General features: G+C 65.3%; 1 protein-coding gene across 11 annotated transcripts; it reads right to left on the reverse strand.

Annotated features, from left to right (window-relative positions):
• Window positions 1–30: 30 nt before the first annotated feature.
• Window positions 31–17,206, reverse strand: RHBDF1 (rhomboid 5 homolog 1). 11 transcript variants are annotated; one of them, XM_047714196.1, is made up of 19 exons: window positions 13,945–14,104; window positions 6,958–7,097; window positions 6,758–6,888; window positions 6,406–6,510; window positions 5,660–5,873; window positions 5,031–5,240; window positions 4,696–4,818; window positions 4,467–4,624; window positions 3,731–3,988; window positions 3,487–3,598; window positions 3,294–3,368; window positions 3,031–3,192; window positions 2,253–2,353; window positions 2,057–2,120; window positions 1,577–1,671; window positions 1,354–1,429; window positions 1,147–1,280; window positions 895–1,048; window positions 31–683 (listed from the first exon to the last, which is right to left on the reverse strand). In XM_047714196.1, the coding sequence occupies exons 1-19, from the start codon at window positions 14,096–14,098 to the stop codon at window positions 264–266; spliced, it is 2,886 nt and encodes a 961-aa protein (XP_047570152.1). In that variant the 5' UTR covers window positions 14,099–14,104; the 3' UTR covers window positions 31–263. The 11 variants fall into 11 exon arrangements, with proteins under 11 accessions (XP_047570152.1, XP_047570151.1, XP_047570156.1 ...); XM_047714195.1 differs by lacking the exon at window positions 13,945–14,104 and adding exons at window positions 9,146–12,423; window positions 12,518–13,261 and having other exon boundaries at window positions 6,758–7,097; XM_047714200.1 differs by lacking the exon at window positions 13,945–14,104 and adding an exon at window positions 17,093–17,206 and having other exon boundaries at window positions 6,758–7,097.
• Window positions 17,207–17,996: the final 790 nt, after the last annotated feature.

The raw sequence follows: 17,996 nt of genomic DNA on the forward strand, positions 1-17,996 counted from the left end.
CCAGAGACCACAAAGAGGAGGCAGCGCTGGTAAGTTAGTGGCAGCTAAAACGCTCCCGGTGCATTTATTGGCCACACGAGGTGGTCGTCAAAAAACTCGTTAGAAGGTAATCGTGGGAACTAGTGTAGTAAACGCCCTGGAGGACGAGAAGTCCACCGCGGTGAGCAAGGCACAAGAGGTCAGTGCAGGGCACCAGCCGGCCGCACGCAGGGTGCGCAGGCCAAGGTCGGGCCCAGGGGGCCCGGGAGGCCCCGGGCAGCCCCTCAGTGGAGCTGCGCGTCCAGCTCATACTTCTCGCAGAACTTGTCGGTGAAGGGGATGCAGGTGAGGAACTCGCACCACTCGCAGCGCACGGGGTAGAAGTAGAAGAGCACCACCAGGCCGGCCAGGAGGCCCAGAAAGACCGCCTGGAAGACGACGATCTGACAGCGCTTACGGTACAGGTCGAACTTGCCAAAGCTGATGTAGGGCAGGAAGGCGAAGGACAGGAAGAGGCCGCTGATGAAACCTGAGATGTGCGCGAAGTTGTCGATCCAGGGCAGCAGCCCGAAGGTAAACAGGAAGAGGACCACCGCCGACAGCTTGAAGAAGGCTCGCCAGGGCCGCGCCAGGACCTGCCAGCTCTGGAAGAGCTCCACGAACAGGCAGGCCAGGATGCCAAACTGGGAGCCAGCTGGGCCCACCTGGCAACAGTGTGGGTGTCCGTGAGCTGGTGAGGCCCAGCAGACCCGCTCCGGACCCAGAGCCCCGTCTCCCTGTCCTGCCTCCCGCGGCCCATGTCAAAACTGAGGAGCCAAAAGGAGATGCCCCCAGGCTGGACTGTCCGGGGACCCACGCTCCATGCTAGACATGGAGCCCGTCTGGGATGGGTCCCCACTCTGGGGGCAGCCTTACCTCTGCCCGGTATGGCAGGAAGATGGCACTGGCCAGGTTACCAGTGACCCCACTCAGCAGGTAGATGATGGCTATGCGGTGCCAGCCGGCCAGCTTCTCCAGGTCCCGCAGGACGGTCATCTGGAAGCAGACGGACACCAGGCAGTGCAGGATCCTGCAGGGAGGGCGGGGTGTGGCAGGGTCTCAGCAGGGAGGCCACCCCTCCATCGTCTGGCCAGCCACGCCTAGGGTCCCTGGGGGCACCCACCCCACCTGGCACAGCTCAGCCCACATGGTATCACTTGCCCAGCGTGCAAGAAGAGGGAGAGCCACAGGCGGTAGAACTGGTCAGGCACCTCGGGGTTGAGGAAGGGCAGGAGCCCACACACGTCATCCATGCAGTGCACCTGTGCAGAGTGGCCTGTCAGCACCCACCGTGGCCGGGGTGACAGGGGAGGGACACTCGCCCTAGGGGCTTACCTGCGAGCACAGGGTGGCCTCCTCGTGGAAGTAGCCCCTCATGAAGTCACAGTACTCCCGGGAGGTGATCTCACACCTGTGAGGTCAGGCTGGGGCTGAGAAGACTTGGAGGGGGGCAGCTGGGCCGTTTCAGAACCTGGGGAGGGGGAGGGGCCCCAGGGCAACCTCCCACCCCACCCCCCACCCCCACCCCCCGATTGGTCACACACAGGAGCGCACCTACCTGCCCTTGGTTCCGATGCAGCATGGCCGGCCCGTGAGGACACAGTCCATGTGCGGGTGGTTGGTGTGGTTCCCGGCACTGTTTTTGGTGCAGATCTGGGTCACAAATGCAGGTGAGCTGGGTTAGGGCCTCCCCCAACCCTGGGCCCCACACTGTGCTTGGGGACTGGGGCAAGGATGCACAGGTCCTAGGGTAGGAAACCGGCCTCCCGCCACACCCTGAGACACATACAAGCCATCCATCAGGTTGGAACAAGGTCACCTGCCTCCCAAGTGTCCCCCTGGTCCTCTTGTTCTGGCTACCTGCTCGGAGGAGCAGGTGCTGGTAGGCAGACAGGCTGGGCAAAGGCCAGGGGCACAGGATCTGAACATACAGGGTGGTCCCTGGACGGGGTCTCTCTGGTCTCGCTGAGGGATGAGGTATGGACTCCTCTCCCACCTGATGGGGGTGACTCCCAAACAGCCCTATACTCCAGCTCACCGGCCACTTGGTGATGTCATCCGGCCACTCGTGGGGGTCCTCCGAGGAAGGCTCATCACACACCCTGCATGAACCAGTATGTGGTCAGACCCTTTATCTCCTTGGTACCCACACCCGTCCAGCTTCGCAATGAGGGGGGCTATGCCCTCTCCCCCCACACCCCACAGAGCTTGGACGAAGAGGCAACAAGACTGACCTGGGGTCCTGGTGGCAGACAGAGCCAAACTGCCTCTTGTGGCCGGCAAGGTCTGGGGCACTGGGGTGGAGGGGCCACTTCACCCACACTGCCAGCGTGGACTGTGGGAGGACACGGTCAACCCCCGGTCAGAGCCCACCCCTCGACCAGTGCGGCCAGCAGGAGACAGGAATGAAAACCAAAGCCACGGAGACTCTCACGTTAGCCCATAGCCCGTGTTACTGAAATTATGCTCCAGAAACGTGCACACATGTGGGGGCACTGTTGAGCTCAACAGCAGAATTCCTAACAGCTTCAAAACTGAAACAACCCAAATGAGGAACTGGGACAAACCGTAACACCTCCACGTACGAGGTGATAAAAGCCCGGGTGGGGCGCTCGGTGGTACCCCTCCGACTCTTCATTCAGCTCTGGGTGGTGAGCTCGAGCCTGTGACCAGGTCTGCGCTCAGCAGGGAATCTGCTCTCCCCACCCGTGTTGCCCTCACCAGCTTGTGCTCTCCTTAAATAAATCTTTTCTTAAATAATATTTTTTAACTTGAATCTTTTGGGGGGTCTCTTTTAATTGCTTAGTGGAAAGAGTAAGGCAGCGCCACTCGTGTCAACATAAAACGCGTGCACAAGAACAGGACCCACACGCGCACAGAGAGCGCGCCCCAGTCACGGACCGGCGGCAGCTGCTGTCTGCGATGCGCAAGCAGGAGGCAGGGCTCGAAGGGAGCGGAGCGCCCTCGCTGGGAAGCCCCAGAGCAACCACAAACCGGGGCGGGCCCACCCACCGAGCACTCCTCCTCCGACGTCTGCACGCAGCCCGACCGGTCGTTGCGCACGCAGCAGGCCGAGTGCTTCTCCCGCTCCCGCGCCGCGCGGATGAAACTGTGCACCTGCGGGTCCTGGCGCATGCAGGGCGAGAACTTGGCGCCCAGGTGAATGAGCGCCTCCTGCGGGCGAGCGAGATGGGCAGTGGTGGACGTGCCCCCCCCCCCCCCCCCCCCCGGCCCAGGGTCCCCACCCTCTGACGCCCACGAGGCCCTGCCCTCACCGAGCTGGGCCCGATCCAGAAGTTCTCCTGCTGCACGTACTTGACGTTCTCATAGACCCCACGGTTCCGCAGCACCTGGAAGGGGGAGAGCTCACAGAGGCCGCCCGGGCACTCTCCTCCCCGACTGCAGCAGAGGGAGTGCAGGCCCAGACTGCAGACGCCTGGGCCCGGCTGGGAAGGGCGCCGAGCTCACCGAGTCCACCGTCTCGTGCTGCGAGAAGCCCACGGGCGCGATGCCATAGATGCACACGGCCAGGATGGTGACGAGCGAATGCACGAAGGTGAGCCAGTAGGTGAAGAAAGGCCTGCGCGGCGGGGCGGGGCGAAGCGTCAGGGGGGTGCGGGCGCGCCCCCGACCCCGGCTTTGCCTGCTTGAAGCTGCGCCCCACCCCACCTACCCCTCCACCCGCGCCCCCGCGCCCCCGCGCCCCGCGCACCTGTGGTCGTCCATGTCCTCGATCTGCCGCTTGACGTAGCTGTCGATCCGCTTGCGGTAGGTGCGGTTGGTGAGCCGGCCCACCATGCCCAGCCCGTACGGCCGCTTCTCCCGGGCAAAGAACTTGCGCACGGGCATGGAAATGCGCTGGCCCCGCCGCTGGCCCGCAGCGCTCACCACCTCCTGCCGCAGCCGCACTTTCGGCTGCGGGGCTGCTGCGCCCCCCTCCTTCTGCTTCCGCCAGCCTCGTTCCAGGGGCCTGGGGGGAAGGGGCGCTGTCACCTCCCGCCTTAGATGCCCGGCCTGTGGTGATCCCTCCCGGCAGGACCATGATGACCTTCCCCCGCCTCTCTTGTTCCCATCTAGCAGGGACGGCGCAGTGCGGTCAACCAGTGTCCTTACCCCGGAAAGCTTCAGAGCCCTTCCGGAGATGGAGAGGTGGAATTCGACCTATATGACCTGACCTACCAACCTACCTAAGGCTCCCCCCACGATCTACAAGCCTTAAGTACAACACCCGCCTCCTCCCTGATGGGTTCTGTCCAGCCTAGGGCCTCCAGGGCCATCGCTGTCAGGCAGGTGGGCCGCTGAGCCCTGGAGAGTGCCCCGCCCTGGGTCCCACAGCCACAGCCCACAAGACTACTCCTTGCCTCAGGCCTCCAGGGCACGCGTGTCCCACGGCCCAGCTGCTCCTGACCGCCCACAGCGCGGCCGCCCCCCAGCCTGGCAGCACTCACAGCATCAGGTGACTGCGCTCGAGCTCACTGCGGTCCAGGGCCCCACCCGTGAGGTCGGCCTGCTCGGTGGCCTTCTCCCAGTCCTTGAGCGCGGCCTCCGAAGGGGACTCGAACACCTCGTCCGGGTACGTGGACAGCTCCTCATGGAGGACTCCTTCCTGAGCAAACAGGGGCGATCAGGGCAGGACACGCAGACGGCGGGGTCGCAGGGATGTCCGTGTGCTCTTACCCGGGCAAAGAAGGACGTGTCCAGCTCGTCGGGGAAGTCCGCCGTGTCCTCCTCCAGGAAACTGGCGGGAGTAAAGCTCCGGCGCTGCACCCGGCGTAACGTGCCGTCCCTAAGAGAGCGGCCCTGCCGGCAAGCGGGGGGAGCATGCAGCGTGCGGGCTGCGGGACCCCCGCTCCACACCCCGCCCCCCACCCCGCTCCACATCCCGGCCCGCCCCACACCCAGCTCCACACCCCGGGCCCCCCCCCCCCCCCCGCCCCGCTCCACACCCCGCCCCCCGCCCCGCTCCACGCCCCTGCCCCGCCCCACTCCACACCCCGGCCCCCCGCACCCACCTTCACCAGGGCCGCGGCTGCCCGGAAGCTCATCTTGGCCACGGATTCGCGCTTGCGTCGCCGCGGGAGCCGGCTGAAGCCCGAGCGGGAGCTGGAGAAGGAGCAGAGGGAAGCGGCACCCGGCGTGACAGGTGTGTGCGGGGTACTCAGGCCGTCGGCCGTGTCATCCGCCACGCGGAAGGCCCGGCCCCGGGCCAGGGGGTCTATGATCTGGCAGACGGAAGGAGACGTAAGAGTCAAGGCCAGGGTCATTGCTACGGGGCTTCTTCCCCACCCCAGACCCCGCCGTGGAGAACACAGCTGCCGCCCCTCCCGGTGGGTCAGTGGGTCCCTGGATGGCTGTGCAGGAACCCAAGAGGGTCCCCATCCTCACCTAGAGTGCCTGTGCCCTGCTGTTCATCCCAAGATGGTCTCACACCCAGAGACGGGCCCCAAGGCACGATCCCAGGACCCCGTCCCCTAGCCTGGTTCCCGGTTCCCAGAGGGTATCCGAGGTGCCCTGCTGGCACTGTCTGAGCACCCTCCCCTGCCAGGAGCTCTGAGGGATCCCCTCGGTTGTGGTGGGCACACAGCCTCAGCCCCAGGAGCCGCACAAGAGGCTGCCTGGAGGCAGCAGTGGACGGGCGTACCTTCTGCATGCCCAGCTGACACGGGCCCACATACAGCGGAGGGGGCGTCTCTGTGCTGGTCAGAGACACGTTGTCCTGGCTGGGCAGGTCGAGCTCCCGCATGACCTGGGGCTTCAGCTTTCCGTAGCGCTGGCTGCAGTGACGGATGCTCTTCCGCTGCCACTTCTGGGTGCTGTCACTGTCCTTGCTCACCCCGAACCAGTCCGCGGTGCCCCTGCCACAGGAGGCTCTCAGCATGGGGAAGCCTCAGGGGCCCTCCTCACAGATGCCAGCCCCGACCCCAGCCTCCCATCGCGCTGGAGCAGTCCAGGTGGGCTGGGCCTCACTGAGAGGGCAGTGAGTTCCAGCCCCGGCCACCCCCTGAATAATCAGCCAGCTCCAGGATCCCGCCAGAACCACAGACGGCAGGCCTCGCCCCACGGGTATGCTACACAGATCCTCAACCCGTCACGGAGAAGGACATTCAGGGACAGACACCGAGTCCACAGGCGGCACGCAGAGCTCAGCCTGGAGCCAGGGAGCTTGGCCCCGGGCAGCAGCGTGACCTCAGACGCCCGAGAACTCAGGCAGTGGGCACTGCAAACCCAGGCAAGCCGTCCGTCCCTCCAGGCCATGCAAGGAAAACCAATGCCAGCGCGGGCTGTCGAGGAACCCCAGGGAACACCAACAGCGCCGGCAGCCCCAAGAGATCGCAAGCCATGCACACGCCACCTGACGTCCGCACACTCACGCCTGGCCCCAGGTACCTGAGCAGGGACCGAGAAAGAGACCGGCGCTGTGGGAGAGCCCTGCGGGCAGCGGGGGGACCCAAGAGGGGCAGAGTGTGGACACGCCCGAAGCGCACCTGTCGGCTATCCGGGGACCACAGCATGGGAACAGGAGAGACAGAGAAGGAAAAAGCGAGTGCTGGAGGGGAGAACAGCTGGTCCCCAGAGCTACGAAGGAGGACAGGGTGACCCGGGGAACGAGATCAAGGAGAAAGCCAAGACAGGAGGAACCCTGGCTCTGTTCCCAGCCCCGGTGCCCACAGGGGACGCATGTGCCGAGCCCCGGCCCCCCAGCACGCCCACCGGCGGAGCCGCCGCACCAGGAGACTACCTGCGGATGGTCTGTGTGATGGACGTCTGGCGCTGCAGGACGGGCCGCCGGGGCTCACGGTGGGGCGAGGGGACACGGGCGGTCTCGGCGGGCATACTCACGCTCCGCAGGAAAGCCTGGCGTCTCAGGGGCTGGGCGGCGGGGTCGCAGTGAGGAGGCTGGACAGGGCACCCCCCCAGCCCCTGCCGGCCGGGGCCTACCTGGAAGAAGCCAGGCTCCTCCGCCGCTGGGGGTGCTGCCGCCGGGATGTCCAGCCTCAGCCAGGGCGGCTTCTTGCGCTGCAGGCTGCTGGTGCTGTCCCTGCGGGCCTCGCTCATGGCGCCAGAGGGGCACGACGGGCCTGGGGGGGCAGGGGGCATTCAGGATCGGTGCCCACAGACCTCCCAGGGTTTGCCGCACACGGGGATGGTCCTGGAGCCCTTCTCTGAGCTCCGCGCCCCCTTCAGTCATCCCGAGAGACATCGCAGGGCACGAACGAGGTCCTCAGACAACACGAATCCATTCATTGTCGAAAGACATTCGTGACAAGTATTTGAGCGTCCACTAAGAGTCACTCCCGGGAACTTAGGGACACATGGATGGAGAGACAAGGAAACAAGAGGGGACAAAATCCCAGCCTTCCTGGTGCACACTGTCCAAACATAACCCCTAAGTAAGCACAGGGCGCCTGCCTGGGTGCCTCAGTCGGTTAGGCGTCCTCTGACTCTGGCTTCCTGCTGGGGTAGTGACTTCAGGGTCGTGTGCCCAGGGCGGAGCCTGCTTCTCCCTCTTCCTCTGCTCTGCCCCGCACATGCACACACTCGCTCTCTCTCAAGTGAATGAATAAAATCTTAAAAACAATAACCTATAAGTCAGTCAACAAGCTATGTTAAAACGTGAGACACATGGCAGGGAAAACAGCACATTACGGTTCCCGGGCCACAGAAATCCTCCTGAAAAGGTGACGTCCAGCAAAGACGGGAGGTGGTGACAAGGGACCAAGGCTGCTCCTCCCACGGGAAACAGCCAGGGCAGAGGTGTGAGCGAGTGTGAGCACACAGGCAGGCTGAGGGTCCCACACCAGTCTGCATCTCAACCCTGTCGGACCCAGACCTCACCCTAGAACCCCTGTGCCATCTGCTGCAAGGACAGGAGACCTTGTGCACCCACCGCAGGGGGCGTGACCCCTCCAGCTCACCGAGGAGTGGCCACAGGGCTTCCCCTGGGTCTGGGAGGTCCTGCCTGCAGGGGACCTTCCACTTCCTCGAGCCACCTGGGCGGGGGTGACCGCCAGGACCACCAGGGGGCGCCACGCACCCAGGGACGGCCCCCAGCCAGGCCCAGCACCTCCCTGAGCACCTGAGACCGGGGGTGGAAAGCCCAGGGTCTGACTCTGTCCATGGGATGGGGAGGCAACGACCACAGGGCCACGTCCCCTCCCCTTACAGGAGGTCCCGTTCAGGGCAGCTCTCCCAAAGAAGGACGGCAAGGTGTCTGGACACGGGATCCAAAGCACAGTGTGGGGCACAGACAGCAGGGGAGTGAGTGGAGACCCCAAAACTCCTCTGCCACATCCAAGAGCTTGGGAGCCAGACCGACTCTGACACTCGGGTTGGGGGAGGCGCCTGTGACTCGCGCTCAGGTCAGGATCTCAGGGTCCTGGGAGGGAGCCAGGTGGAGGCAGGCCCCACACTCAGCAGGGAGGCCGCACGTCCCTCCGCCCCTCCCCTCCCCCCACAGCCACGGCCCCCGCCACCACCCCGCGCACACGCTCTCTCTCACATAAATAAAATCTCAAAAAAAAAAAAAATTCAGGTTTGAGACCCCACCCGCGAATGCCTCTAGAAACAGCCTCCCTTCGCCTGCCGGAGGAGAGGTACGGAAAACCCCACCCCCGCTTTACACACAGGCCAGCGGAGTCTCAGAGAACAGGGGCCTGCCTTCCCCGAGGTCGAGGGTGCACGCTGGGGGGGGCGCGTTCCCAGAGACAGGCCCGGGGGGCCGCCCACAGCTTCCGCTGCACTTACACAGAACAGGGAAGCCAGGGGTCCGCTCAGAGCAACTCACAGCTCTCCCGACCCGAGAGAGCGGAACCCCAACACACACCAGGTGGGCACGGGTCACCCAGAACGGCCCCTCCGGCCAGCGCTCAGCTCCTCCTGGCCCCAGACCGGCCACCAGGAGGCCCCAGGCCAGGCTCCAGGGGGCTGGCCTCCCCAGGAGCCTCCAGACATGCCCAGCACCTCCCAGGGTAAGGACTGGTTCTCGACTTAGGAGTCCAAGAAACCCCACCAGCTGACCGCTCCCAGCACCCCACACATCCAGGACCCTCCCAGCTCCGCTGCCCCCGCAGCCTCTCCCCCACAGCCAGCTCCCCACCTCCGGCTCAAGGCTCTTGCCATGCCTCACCCCTGCACACAGCCTGGGTCAGAAGGCTGGCCCCACCCCTGGCAGATGCTCCCAGCCCCGGATTCCCGGGCACAGCCCGGGGCACCATCCACGTGTAGGCTGCCCTGTTCCTGCTGGGCCCGCGGTGTCCAAGGCAGGCCTGGTCCGAGCCGCTGCTTGGGAAACACTGGGCCAGTCCTCAGGATCTGGAGTGATGAAGAGTTCCCAAAAAAGACCCTTCAACTGGGTCTGGGAGGAGGGGCGGACCCCAGGACGAGGTCGGGGCAGGGACAGCACAAGCCAAGAATTGGGAAAAGGGTGGTGAGGTACACAGGGACACTCCCCACCCCGGCTAGCCTGGGCCTCCAGGAAGCCCCAGGAACACAAGGGCCATTGAGCTCACGAGGGAGGCACCCGGTCCCTGTGCCCGTCTGCCCACATCTCACGGTGGCCCTCACCTCCACCCAAGTCCTTCCTGTTCTAGGGGCAGTGGGGGGTGTTCTGTAACCCACAGGGCCCCCGTGCTGCGGGCTCCTGGTCTGCCCCACCCCTGTGTGCACAGTTCCCCATCTGGGCCTCAAGTGGGTGGGATTCATAAGGGGGGTGCCCCAGAGTGGGCCCCAGCAGAGGGGGCAGGCCCAGAGGACAAAGAGTGCCCACCCAGAGGAGACAGTGGCCCAGTGTCCAGGCCTCCCCCAGGCGCACAGTGGGCTCTTGTTCCCAGCCAACCCCTCCGGGGGAGATCCCAACAGCATCTCTGCTCCACTGACCCCCCTCAGGGCAGGAAGAAACCGCAGCCCGGGGAGGGCCTGACGGCCTGGGGTCACACAGCATCTGAGTCAGGCTGGCAGCAGTCAAGGCTGCCCACCCAGGGTCCAGCCCCACCAGGAGACCCCGCACTGGGTGTGGAGATGTAAGTAGAAAGTGCACACAGCGGCTTAGTAAATGCTACGAGTGGGGCCTGAGCCCAGCCAGGGGCACAAAACAGGGGCAGACATGACACCCAGGCACGCCGGGCAGCACAGGACAAGCGTGGGGCTCACGATGGATGAGGGCCCGAGACCAGGCTGGGGGACGAGGGGGACCCACCGGGTCAGAGGACCGCGAGGGCTGCTTTCAATGGACAGCCTCAGGGCAGAGGGCTGGGTGGGGAACAGGGGCAGGTCCTACTGAAGCCCGTTCCTGCCCTGGGGATGAGAGGCCGGTGCAGGGGTTGGATGGGGGCGGGGGGAAAGGGAGCTGGGAAGCCAGGGGAGAGCCTGGCCTGAGACATTGGGCACACCTGCTCGTCTTCACCACATGCAACCCTCCGTAAGCCTCCACTTCTTCCTCTGAAAAGGAGGGACCACAGCAGCGCCTGGCACACAGCTGGACCCAACAGCCAGGCTGGTCCCTGCCTGCCGGCTCCCGGGAACTCCCTGAGGGCAGCCAAAGCGGGGGCAAGGGGTGGGGAGTGCACTGGCCCAAGAGCATGTAGGACCGGAGCAGAAGCCATGGGAGGATCCTGGAGATGGGAGCCTGCAGAGATGCCCAGTGTGGGAGGCCGTGACCAAGAGGCAGGAGGACACGGTGGGGGGGGGGCGGCAGGTGTGGCCCGGCTCAGCTTAGACAGCGGCCAGAGCCACCATGAAACGGGTGGGCAGCCGGAGGCCGGGTGGGCAGCGGGGACCGCCCAGCCCCAGGACAAGACCTGCCACACCCTGGCCCCGCCCTGCCCAGGGGACCGCCCACCACCAAGGTCAGTAGGAGCAATGGGCCCCACCCCAGGACACCCGCCCAGACCCGTCCTGCCTCACCTGAGCGAGATCCCAGGAGGGGCCAAATCCTCCAGCCTCCACACCACAGCCCTGACCTCTGACCCTCACACTTCGGTTCCACCCCATCGAACAGATGCCCTCGGCACCCCAGAATACAGGCCTTCCCCACCCCCTGCTACTGTGCAGCAAAGCACGTCACCCACCTCTCTCTCTGCCTCTTTGTCTCACGTATAAATGGCATAAAAGCTGAAATTGGTCATGGTCGGGTCCTCAGTCGTCCTCAACCCTCCCAGACTTCACCTCTTGTCCGTGAAGGAAACGAGGTCCGACAGCAGCAGGGCAGGCCCAAGACCTCGCTGATGGCCCCACAGTGCCCCTCTGCCCATCCCCAACGAGACCCATCAATCCCACCTTCCCTCGTCACCTATCACGGGACAGACATCACCCCAAACAGGTATGCAGGCCAGTAACAGAACCGGAGGCTCCCAGCTCAGGCGGTCCCCCGAAGGCACAGGAATTCCTAGAGATAATTACACTCAGGGACCTCCCCAGGGATGGTGGTGCAGAGGGAGCACAAGTCCCGGGGAGGGGTACCGTCCAAACCCGGGGGTCACCAACAGCCAGAACCAAAGCCCCTGACCCCACTGGCTGCGACAGTACCCGACAGGGCAAGCGCACCCCAAGGCTCAGAGAGGCTGCGGGACGGCCCGAGTCCATCAGCAAGGGGGCGGAGTCTATTTATGGCCAATTCTGGCTCCAACAGCCTGCGGCCTCGCTGGGGCTCCGGGGCTAGGGGAACCCTCCCTCAAGGTGTACAGGGACCAGTCTAGTCTGCCTGGGTCAAGGGCAGGTGAGCAGCCGGGCCCCAGGTCAGCGCCCCCAGAAGTTCCCCCAAGGACCTGACACCCTCGGGCTTAGCGACCTCCTCCCAGGATGGGCCAGCTCCTGGAGAGCACTGGAGAGGTCCAGGGAGGGGACGGAAGCCAAGTCCTGGAGTCTGTTGTAAGAGCGGAAACGGCTTGTCATCAGCAGCCTGGCACACTGGCCTGAAACCTGGCTCCAACAGAGCCTGCTGACCTAACACAGCCCCTGGGAAGGGTCCTCTATAGCCACCTTCCAGATAAGAACACAGAGGCCCTGAGAGGCCAGTCACCACCTGGTGACTCCAAGGGGGCTCGAAGCATTGGACAGTGTCTGCCCAGGAGCTGGGGTCCAAGGGACCTGTGTGCCCGCCTAGCTGGCGCTGGCCACAGCCCCCCCGGGGGGGGGGGGCATCCCATCTGGGCCCCCAACTCCACCCTATCCCGACCCAGAGCCTCTCAGTTCAGGGAGGAGGGGGTCATCCTCCAACACACCCAACACACCCAACTCAGAAAATAGGCAGAAGTCAGGGAACACGATCCTCGGGCAGAAAGTGGATCCTGTCACAGACACCGAAGTCGTGGACCGGAGCCAGAAGGGGAGCACCTCACATCCAGGGAACAGAGCAACAGGGTGTGCCCAGAGCCGGGGCTGGGAGCTGAGAAGACCCTGAGGGAGGTGCTGGAAGGCAGAGGACACCTGAGTGAGCACCTCTGAGCCAAGGCCCCCTGAGAACCGGAGTTCCCAAGGACAGCCACTGGGCTGGGACACTAACTGGCGCGAGGAACACGGTCCCAGCCATCCTCCAGCTCGGCCGCCCTCAGTCAGCCGGTCCGCGCCGTGGGACACTGATCGGCCGCTTGGAAGGCTTGGGATGGGGCCTGGGGCCCGGAATGTGGGGCCACTGACTCCTGTGCCCACCTACTACCTCTGCCTGGTTCTCATGGAAAAGAGCCCAGCTGGCCCAGAACAGCCCCCCCCCCCCCCCGGTGGCAGGGGGGGCAGCCCAGGGGGCTCCCGGAAGGGGGGTGGGGGGACCTCGTGGACCCCAGACAGCTGCTGGGTTCCTCTCCTTCCTCCTGATTTCTGGGGGCTCTCTAGGGGGCTAGGGCTGGCTTCAGCGGGGTGGGGAGAACCCAGCATCTAGCTGGGCCAAACCTGAAAAGCCAGTTTCATCCTCGAATCTTCTTCAGGAAGTCCCAAGGTGGGGGGGCGGGAGGGGGTTCCCAGTCCAAGGAGGGCTAGGGCCTCCAGATCCAGGCCCCGCCCACCCAGACGGACACAGGGACACACAGCCCAAGCTGCACAGAACGCACCCCCGTCAGGAGCCAGCTGGGCCAGGGGCAGGCCGGGCTGCGAGACCCCCTGCCCAGGCCCCATCCAACCACGAACAGGCCCCCAGCAGGCCTAGGCCCTCCCCCAGCGCCGGGAGCACCTGGGACGGTCTCGCCTGCCAATAGAAGGCCTGTTTCCAGGCACGCCCCCACGCCCCCCACCTCCGCTCCTCCTGGCCACTAAGCACAAGGTGGGGGGTGTCCTGGGAGCAGCTCCCAGGTCCCTGCAGTTCCGGGACTTACAGAGTGGGGAGACAGAGGCTGCGGAGCGGGACGGAGGGCCGGCCCCCGCCGCTAGCTTCCCTGCTCCGGCTACTGGTGGTGACAGTATCCCACCCCCGGAGACGACGGCTGCGACAGGGACGACCCGAGGAGTCCCACCCCCGGAGCCGGAGTTTCGGCTCGGAGCACCACCCACCGGCGGCGGCCGCGGCGGAACACGTCCGGGAGGGGGAGCAGCGCGGAGGGGCCCGGGGACGGCCCCGGGCCGCCAGCCCTGCGGCTCGCGGGACCCTCAGCTGTTGGGCGGCGGCTGGAGCCGAGCTGTCCGGCCCGGTCAGGCCGCGCGGACGTGCTAATCCGGCCCTGGGCTATTTTTGCGGCGCGCCGGGCGAGGAATCCCGGGCCGGGCCGCCTCCGCGGGTGGCTCCGAAAAGTCCGGGGAGGAAAGTCCGGACGCTCCGCGTCGGGACCCGCCCGACCCCCGGCCCGGACCCAGGCCTGGACCCCGCACCCGGCCCGACTCCGGCCGCTGCCCGCGCCCCCGACCGCGGCGGACGGAGCACGGGCCCCGCGCGCAGCGGACGCGGGCCCGGGACCCGCCCGGCCCGCGGAGCCCTGCGCCCCGCTCCCGCGCGCGCTCACTCACCGCCGCCGCCGGCCCCGGGTCGCGGGGGTCCTCGGGGTCCTGAGGGCTCCGGGGAGGGGCTGCCGCTGCCGCCGCCGCCGCCGCCGGCCGGGAGGGCGCCCGCGCCGAGTCCCCGCCCGCGCGCCCGTCCGGCCCGCCCGCCCGGGAATGCCATGGAGCGAGGGGCGTGCGCGCCGGGGGCGGGCCCGGCCGGAGGGGGCGGCCGCGCTTACTCAGGGCTCAGGAATGCGCGCGGCCCGCCCGGCCCGAGTCACCTCCTCCGGGAAGGCCGCTGGGCCCTGCTCTCCGCTTCGTCTGCCCGCGGGGATAGCTGCGGCGGGGGGGTCTCGGGCGCCTTGGCCGCGGAGAGAGGACCTAGTGGTCCCGCGGGAGTCCCAGGCTCCTCGGCCTCTCCCGGACTCCAGGGTGAGACCAGACCTCATTCTGCCCTGACTTGTGCTTCAGAAAGGGGGAGGGGGCGGTGCGGGACAGTGTCCCTGCATCTCCTGCAAACCGAACTGCCGACTTCCTCCAAAGGCCACACTAAATCACATCCCCTACACTCAGCCAGCCTCATGGGAACACGCACACTCACACACACAGCCCCCATGCTCTAAACCCTCACACCAACTCACATATCCACACACACATGACTTCATAGCCCCTTCCATCCAGTTACACACATGCACACAACCACCACTGTACACTCCCATTCGTGTGTTTACACCCTGGTGCACACCAACACTCACAGCAAAGGCAGGATCGGGGCAGTGGGCCCCTCCCCAGACCCCCGTGCCCCCCAGCAGGTGCTCCCAGGCCAGGCTGGGCCTACAGCCTTCTGTCTTCCACAGCCCCCTTCTCTGAAGGGAGCAGGACCTCCGTCCACTCTGGATGGTTCCCTCTTTCAGAGCCCCCCACCACCCCGGCCCCCCATCATGGCTCACCCCTGCACTCTCGGAGCTGGACACAAGATGACCCATCTGTTTGAGGCTGAGGTCCGGTGAAACTTCCCAGCATCCCTCTCTCTTGACATCGCCAGAGTGTGTGAGGCTGAACCACCCAGAGGAAGACCAGGGGAGCGGGGAGGGGACCGGCAATAGCAGGGCACAGGCAGGGCTGACCACCCAGACTTCCTCACGGTGGCCTCGCTTATGGCCCCGCAGAAAACAGAACTGGGACCATAGATCCCCTAAGGACACTTTCACTGATTCCCAGAGCACCTTGGGGCCCATGGGGCCCAGCACCTCAAGCCTCACAGTACCTACAAACATGCCCCTTGCTGCTCTGGGACCAGGCGGCACTGGACTTCTCTGAGCAGAGCTGCAGCCACTGTCCACAAGTCATGCCGGGCCTGACTGTGCACAATACTGGGCTCTGGACCCACAGAAAACAACGCTGATGGCTTGAGGTGGCCACCAACTTCCTGGCTTGCCCTGGAACCTGGGCGAGGGACAGGCACCCTGCTCATATCATCCCTCACACCAGGGACCAAAGCGGTGCCTGCCCATACTGGGTCCTCTATGAACACGGGCACATCAACACAATTCTTAGGGGGAGACAAGAAAAGCTTTGGAGGAGCTCCAGGAGGACTCCTTCACTGGGGTGTGGGGAGGGCGACTGCGGATGGACTGGGGACACCAGGTGAGAGGGGGCCGCCCAGCCCTGATGCTCACAGCTCCTGCAGCCTACACGTGCCACTCCTCCCATGCCAGGCTCTCGGCCAGACAGGACCGTCTCTCCATACCAGGCATTCTCAGGCGTTCTCGACCCCTGCCAGGGAGAGGCAGGCCCCACCCACCGGGATGCCCAGACAGAGGCTGGCGGTGGTGTCATCTCTGGAGTCCAGGGCCTGGGCTCATATCCAAGGCACTGGGCACCCGGTGCTGGCAGGTCCCCTCCGGCAGTGGCCGCAGCAGGGTGCCACCCAGACCCGCTCCATGACCCAGAGACTCACTCCCCACTGCCAGGAGCATCAGCCCTGGCTGGCTTCCCGCTAAAACCCCCCTCCAAGGAGTCACCTTCAGTCGACAAGAGATGCCTTAACAGAAGGCAGGCTCCCTTCCCAGGAAGGGTGGTCTGTGCCTTCAGTGACAGGAAAACAGCCTCCCCTGTGTGCAATCAAGTCACCTCCCAAGGGTCCTCTTGGTCCCTGACTTCAAGTAGGATTCCCAGCAGCCTCTGTGACAAACCCTTGCCCCTCCCGGGGGTTCCTCCTAAGGCACAGCTCGGAATACCCTGGCAGGCAAAGCCAGGAAGCCCCAGGTTCTCAGCCCACCCCAGCATCCTGAACGAGGACCTCAGAATCAAAGGACAGTGCGGGCAGGGGCCTCGACCCGTGAGTGCTCAGGCCTGGCCTGGTCCACAAGGACACACGTATTCATACACGTAAGCCCTCCCTCCAGTCGGCCCCACTGCCCTCTGCTCTGGCGGAGCCCCTGCACGGAAAGCTAGCTCCCAGTGCCTCTCCTTCCTCTTCCTCCCAGCCCTAGAGAAATGGAAATGCGCTGCAACCACCTAGCCTGTGGAGAGCGAGGGGTGGATGGCTATCTGGGCCACCCCCGTGGCGGTGGACTTCACCGTAGGACCTGAGGGGTTAAGATCCCAAGCAAGGCGAGTGGCCATCAGCTATCCTGGAAGCTTCAGCTCAGCGGGCCATCCTGGGCTTTGGGCAACGGGGTGGGCCCAGCACCAGCCCCTGGCTATTTGGGGAGGAGATGAACTCGGGCCAGGCCAGCCAGGGGTCTGAAGTCACGGACTATTTCCGAGGCAGCGGCCCCTCCCCGTGTCTCAGTGCACAGCAAGTGGTCCCCTAAGTACCTGGGCCCAAGACTCAGCAGCACAGGCTGCACAGCCCAGAAAGGGAGAGGGCCGTCCCCACACACCTCCTTTGGCTGCCCTCTCCACCCATGGAGGCTCTGACCCCCATGGAGCCCCTGCCGCAGGGCCCTCTGCCTTCGGACATGCAGCCCCCTGGGCTCAGACCCAACTCTCCCGTCCACCGTGTCACCGTCCCTGTTAGAGAAAAGGACACAGAGCCAGTGTACCGGTGCCCTGGGACAGTGCTGGTGCCGACTCTCAAGGCTTTGGTCACTGGTGGCCCTGGCACAGCAGGGCCCAGGGCAGCTCGTCCTGGCACTGCTCCCTTTCAAAGCAGGAAGGGTGTCCTCACCTCCGTCTCACATTGACATCCCCCAACACACCTCTCCAGGCCAGCAGCAGGACACACTGAGGACCCAGGAGGCCCTAGGCCCCTCCTCCCACCAGGACCCCCTCCTCTTACCCCCAGCCAGCCACAGCCACACAGGGAATGCTCGGCCCACCACTTCCAGCCCGCGGTGAAGCCTCAGACCACGAGCCAGGAAATGGGGGCGGGGCAGAGTAGGGCCCACCCTGCAGAGGTTTCGCAAGCCCCCGCACTCTGGCTGGGACATCTGGACTCTGCGTCTGCTCCTAGGCGGCGGGTCTGTGCTCCGAGGCACTCGTTCCTCGTTCTCAAGGTGGGGATAACACACCCCTCCGGGAACTAGTCGACTCCCCGTGATTTCTACAAGGACTCAACACCCATTTGTGAAATCAGAACAAAAATGAGTACAAGCAGCACCCACCCTGCCCCAGCCCTCAGCAGGAGGACTGTTTCCCGCCACCGCGGGGAGAAAGGAAGAGGGGAAAGGGAGGAGAGAAGGGGGACGGGGCACAAAGGAAGGCAGGAAGCAGGCGTCATTGTTTGGGCAGAATGGCTGCAGGGGGTAAGGAGGAAAGGACAGGGTGGGCGTCACAACTAAGCCTTACTAGCGTGGATTTATGACACAGGGCCCACCCCCGGAAGCGGCACCCAATGCCACAAACAGCTGGGCGGCTTCCAACAGGCAGCTGGAAGGCTGGGCCCTTCCCTCCCCAGGAAGTCCTGGTGGGAGCCCCGAGGGGAGGGGGCCAGCAGAGCTGCTGGGCCTGGGCCCAAGCTGGACTTCAGCGCCTGGGCTGTTCAGAGGAGCACGGTGGGAGACCGGAATCTTCCCAGCTGGACTGGCTCTGTGCTCATCTGGGGTTAGGGTTAGCCCCTTCTTGGGGCACTT

This window comes from Lutra lutra, chromosome 18 (assembly GCF_902655055.1).
Source record: "Lutra lutra chromosome 18, mLutLut1.2, whole genome shotgun sequence".
NCBI classification, from domain to species: Eukaryota; Metazoa; Chordata; class Mammalia; order Carnivora; family Mustelidae; genus Lutra; species Lutra lutra.

What these genes read in the sequence shown, in the direction of transcription:
- RHBDF1 (XM_047714191.1), bottom strand. Translation starts at nt 14,098, where the DNA reads ATGGCATTCCCGGGCGGGCGGGCCGGACGGGCGCGCGGGCGGGGACTC. An exon ending in CAGCCGCGGCCCTGGTGAAG is followed by an intron (nt 4,819 to 5,030) that starts GTGGGTGCGGGG and finishes GCTTGCCGGCAG; the next exon opens with GGCCGCTCTCTTAGGGACGG. An exon ending in AGCACGAGACGGTGGACTCG is followed by an intron (nt 3,369 to 3,486) that starts GTGAGCTCGGCG and finishes TCCCCCTTCCAG; the next exon opens with GTGCTGCGGAACCGTGGGGT.